General features: G+C 41.1%; 1 protein-coding gene across 1 annotated transcript in view; it reads right to left on the reverse strand.

Annotated features, from left to right (window-relative positions):
• Positions 1-2,591: 2,591 nt before the first annotated feature.
• kifbp (kinesin family binding protein) overlaps positions 2,592-5,689 on the reverse strand; it is a 5,997-nt gene continuing 2,899 nt past the window's right edge. Inside the window, 4 exon segments of the mRNA XM_031846359.1 lie at positions 2,592-3,912; positions 4,383-4,568; positions 4,659-4,833; positions 4,930-5,337. Coding sequence (XP_031702219.1) covers positions 3,774-3,912; positions 4,383-4,568; positions 4,659-4,833; positions 4,930-5,337 — 908 coding nt within the window. The 3' untranslated portion in view covers positions 2,592-3,773.

Here is a 5,689-nt window from a genome sequence, read left to right on the forward strand (position 1 = left end):
CACACACACACACTCACTCACTCACTTACTCACTCACTCACTCACTCAAACACACACACACACACTCACTCACTCACTCACACACACAGGTCAAGAGGTCAGACTAAACCAAAAGACGGCCATCCAAACATCATAAACCAGTTTATGGTACAAACTGTTGTATGTAGCAGTGGTGATTGTTTGTGTTTGTGTGTGTGTGTGTGTGTGTAGGCGTGGCCGGGCAGGCTAGTGTGTCATTTTCTGAAGGAAAATGATAGCAACTGATGTTACCACTTCCTGCATCATCGTACCAATGTGTCAGCTGAAACAAACAGTTCTCTCTCTATATGGGTATTATTTTCTTCATGTCTGACACAGACAATAAAAAAGCATGATGAGGAATAAGAAGAAGGAAGAAGAGGAGGAGGAAGAAAACCACAACAACAGTCAATTAGAGGAAAGCAGTCTTCAGCCCACAGAACCATCTGTGGTGCACAAGAACTCAACACATATTTGACAGAATGCTGACAGCAGCACGCACGCACAGACACACGCACACACGCGTATACTGTGACATATTTATAAGGCACATGTACCCGCTGACACAAGCTTCTCTTCTTGTCTCTCCTCTACAATATTCAAGCATACAACAATACAACAATGCCTATATAATCATAATATCTGAACTATCATGTTTGATACATGTTTGTGTTTCCATGCAGCAGCCAGTAAGTCACTGCATCTATTCAGAGTCAGCTCTCACAGGCCGCTTCGGTTTACATTCCGACCCTTGTCACATTATGTGGGATTCAAGTCTGTTGTCTGAGTTTATGGCAGTAGAGACAACACTTTCTTTCCCCACATATATGCAAACACAACAGGGTCATTTCTCAAGACTGCAGCAGACCCAAGTGACAATGACAACACAAGACTTGTCTGGACTCTACAGAGACCGTTGTGAGTGTATTTCACAGGTCACATTAGAGGTTCGTGGGGAAAGAAAAAAGCTCTACAAATGGCAGCAAGCCAACCGCTTTGCAACTTTTGTTTTTAGTGGGAACTATGAAGGGAATATATGTCAGCATATTCATATACTGGAGGATTATTTTCAATTTATCATCATCATAAACTTGATCTAACAAGGTAACCTCCCAGAGAGCCTACGCATAACCACACAAACTGCAGGTAGTTTGATTCTTCTGCACATCTGCAGTTATTCTCGGCTATTGATAAAAATGAATCTTACAAAAAACTTTTTGTATCAGTTTCCATAGACTTAGATATGCCAATATCCATATGAATGTATCGTGTATGTGCTGTGAATCTGTATGTGTATTCTGTGTATGGGTGAATTTTCCAGTAAGCTCGCTTTCTTTGCCAACAGCTTAGCCTACCGGAAAATAATTCACAGCACATTAGTTTCAAGTGTCTTGTGCTGAACAGGTATGTAATACACGTTTTGACAAGCATTGAGAAAGGTTATTGGGATCATAGATGAAAGCAGGAATTGCAGGTTCTGATGCGTTGACAATTTGTCTTTTGTTGCCACAATGTTTTTTTTAACAAACTGCAATTTTAGTTAAAACCAATATTTTGACTAGCATTCCGTGTGCGTGAATATGTGTAGGGGGGGGGGTCTGTTCGTATAAATGATATGATGAAATGAATTAAACACTGATGTCAGCTCTCTTTAACTTTGGTCACACATTTGTTTTGATGGAGAACCTACGTAACAAAGGTTGAATGTGATGACGGGTGTTGTTTGGGAGCATCTGCTTTATGTTTCCTCGTCATTTGTTACTTTTTCTCACTACAAGGTGACAGATTTGTTTAACCTTAGTCCACTTGGACTTGAATGGCTATGATGGGGATGAATCCTGTCACAATGGTGTCACCAGACTTGACCAGTTGTCTACCCAATAGATCAGAGACCCTTGTACAGCTTCACCACAAAGCCGTGACGTCCTCAGACAGGAAGCAGCAGGGCAGAGTTGCAGTGCTTCATGGTTTCTTGGAACTTGGTCATGAATCAGCCCACAGATCTGCTCTGTGTTGCACTTCCCCTTTCAAAAACATGGAACTGAATATTAAAAGTCGCAGTCAATAATATAAATCCTTATAAATCAGGGACCTCCCATGGCACGCTAGTTTGTTTTCTTAGTACTTTATACTATCAATATCAAATGTCCATGTATCTCTGCCAGCTGTATCATGTGTACAACATTGTTATTCAACCTAGAAACATGCAGGACGCAACTGTGGGACAGAAATAACAAAGACATAGTTCACAAAAAGACGGAAGCTGTGATATACTGTAACTTTTACAGAAAATCATCACAATGTCTCAGTCACTTTGAGATCATTTGGTTTCAATAGACACTCTTTTAGACATTTCTCTGGATAAGTAATGTAATAAACTAAAAAAAAGGTTCTTAAACTCATTTGGGCCCCAAACTGAAAATTTCAGCCTTTTACTTCGGATCCCACAGTCATTAAATAAACGTGTTACTTCAGTTCTATGGAGATATACCAGAGAAGAGACTGTGGACCCATTTCACACCCAGCTTCTCTTTTCAAGTAAAAAACAAATATCGTTATTGTGACATAAGTGTGTATTACGTCATTGTTTTTATTTGTATTACATACAGTATCTGCTGTACATAAAACAGGATGACATTCTGATCCCTAAGAAACAGGAAGACAATACAGAGGCTCAACTGGATGAGGCATCATGCAGATTCATAAACCAAGATTGTTAAGTCCACTTAATATCCGTCACTGGAACGGTCGTTTCCGACGATTTGCAGAACAAGCATCTCAGTTTTAAGGCTCAACAACAACCTGTCTGTCGTACAAACTCAACTATCTGTACCTCTGGCTGCCTACTGTTATTATCAGGGTTACACCAGAAGTCATGACATTTGTTTTACCATCAGAGACATAAAGTAGTTGAATAAACTGAATAGTAATGTGCTAAAGTGCTTTACACAAAATAAAGCCACATTAAATGAAAACCAATATGATTAACAACAGAGAACAAAGAGTGAAAATGGAGCGCTCCCATACAGCGCTTTTCTTTGTCTTTTCGACCACTCAAAGCACTTTCACACTACTTGTCATCATTCACCCATTCACACACTGATTGGCCTATCAGACTATCTAACACTCATACATACTACGGGAGCAATTTTGGGGTTAAGTGCCTTGCTCAAGGACACACGGAGCACACAGTGGCCCACAGAAGATAGTGATGTAAAATAAAACATTAAATAAAACTCTGTTATGTACATATCCACCACAAGGATGTTGTGGTGACTGTCTTATCCCAAGCAGATACTTTTTTGTTTCTTGCAAAGGGAGCGTCGTTAGTGATGGACCTAGATTTCCTTCGTTTGGGAAGAAAGCATCGATGTGAAGACAAAAACAGGTCAATTCACCTTCAATTCAAAGAGTTCAACCACTTTCAAATACTTCTTAGTACTATGCGAACGATATTTCCATATACATTTTGAAGAGAGTATATTTACTGTGCTATCTGAATGAAAATGAATTGACCACACATTTTATTTCAAGGAGGAAAGCACATATGTACAGCGTGTAATGGGTTCAAAGGTCTTGTGTAAGCAGCATACCCACTGCACAAAAAAATACATAAATAAGCCAGAAAGTCTGCCATCCAGTTTCTCTTATTATTGGGAGTGTACACGGATTATAAAGGTGGTACATTTAGATGGACTGGCTCATTTAGATGCAACACCAATAGAGAGCCGTCAGTCAGTGAACAGTGACGTCCTTCAGTTGTTTACCACCATCTTTGCTTTGAGGCGGTTGATTTTGAGAGGAAGCAGGCCGACCATCTCTCTGCTCAGCTCCAGCTCCGTCTCCACAGTGGCTGTTGCCTCCGGGTGGGCATCACAGTACTGCACCACGTATCTAGACAAGTGATGGTCAACACATTCCTCAGATGAACAACATGGCAACTAGGAGCACGTGAACTGTAAAGCACACCTCAAGGTTCACTCATTTCAACATCTTTGAATGAAATCCTTTCCATTTCAAATGCATCCGTCTTTAATTTGTCCTTATGCTTCCACATTGAAGCTGGAGTGCAGGACTTTTACATATAAACGGATGAGTTTTTTCTGTATTTCTCACAGTGTATTGGAGTTGTGGTGTCTGGAGTCTGTGGCGACTTCCCCCGCTGGCGCATGTATGCCTGCAGGTGAGCTCACCACAAGTCTTCCCTTGCTAATTTCTTACTTTAAATCCAAAAATTCCACACTCCAACTTTAACGCCAACTTCTTACTGTCATTGCGTAGAGTACATATGTTGAGAGCACATTGTTCAATACGCAAAGTGTTCGGATATATCATCAAGAGTTAACAAATATATATCTTCTTACTTGTAGTGTTCCAGAGATTTGTCGAGGTTTTCCAGCTGAGCAGAGGGCGAAGAGCTGATCAGGCGGCTGTGGAGTCGGGCCACTCTGAAGCGGGCCACCAGAGCCGGTCTGAGCACCTCCTCCTCCAGGTGCTCTGGTTGCTTCCCCTCTGGAGAACACAGAGAGTCGAGGAACATCTGGAAGTATCTGGAGAGGAGAACAGAGGACTTCAAATATTGATTGAATAAATGTAGATGCACAGAAACATCTGGGTCGTCCACACACACACACACTCACTTGGCAGAGGCAGAGCAGAGATGGTTGAATTTCTTAATGGTGTGGCTATCTAGAGACTCGCTATCAGCTTGTCTGTTGGCCAGCGTCAGTTTCAGGTCCATCATTTCATTGTAGATCTCAGCCAACTCAAACATCATCTGTCTGCGGATCATTAGGTAGTACTGGGAGTTTAAGTCTGTAGGGAGAATCAGAGAAAGTCAGTTTTCTTTTATCTTTTTTGACTGAAATTAAAAAAAAAAATGAAACTTAAAAACAAAAGTTTGCACAGTACCATTGCAGACTGGCTCTAGCATGTCAACTCTGCGTTTGTGCATTTTGCAGCGTCGCTCCAGATCCTCTTCAAAGAAAGCGAGGGCCCGGAACAGAGCGCTGTGATCCTGCAAGATCTCTATGTGGTCCGTCACGTAGCCGTCCATCTGGAAATAGTCCTTGGCCTGCAAGAACGAGTGTAAGGACGGAGACAGTTTAACATGTTTAGCAGTTAAAAACCAAACAGTGGGTTCAACCCTTGGGGCATTTTTTTTATAAATGTAAACCTTTCTGGATGAGGATAAAGGATAAAGGACTTCACATCCAATCAGATATTTATATATTTTTTTACATACAGAAATCCTGGTTTTGTGCTCCTTACAATACAGTACAAAATTCATATGAGGTGTAACTCTGCCATTGTTACCAGCTTAACATTATACACCAGAACAGTTGAGGACTTTAGGAACAATGAAGTGGCACCAGTGTAGTTGAGAACATCTGCAGCTATCTGCTTGGTGCTTTCACTGATGTGTCAAGTCAAGCAAATTCAAGTTTGTTTAAACAGCCCAACATCACATACAACATATCAATGGGCTTCACAGCCCGCAGACGTGAGGTGAACACAAACAGCAAAGCATAAAAGCATCTGGTCTTTTTTTTTACCAGTTATCTGCCGGTGTGGTGGTGACTTCAATAATTCAGCTACTTGGGAATTTGTCTAACACAGTTCTAGTGTGTGTGTGTGTGTGTGTGTGTGTGTGTGTGTGTGTGTGTGTGTG

The sequence above is a fragment of the Anarrhichthys ocellatus genome, unplaced genomic scaffold (assembly GCF_004355925.1).
Source record: "Anarrhichthys ocellatus isolate YVR2014 unplaced genomic scaffold, GSC_Weel_1.0 scaffold6, whole genome shotgun sequence".
NCBI lineage: Eukaryota > Metazoa > Chordata > Actinopteri > Perciformes > Anarhichadidae > Anarrhichthys > Anarrhichthys ocellatus.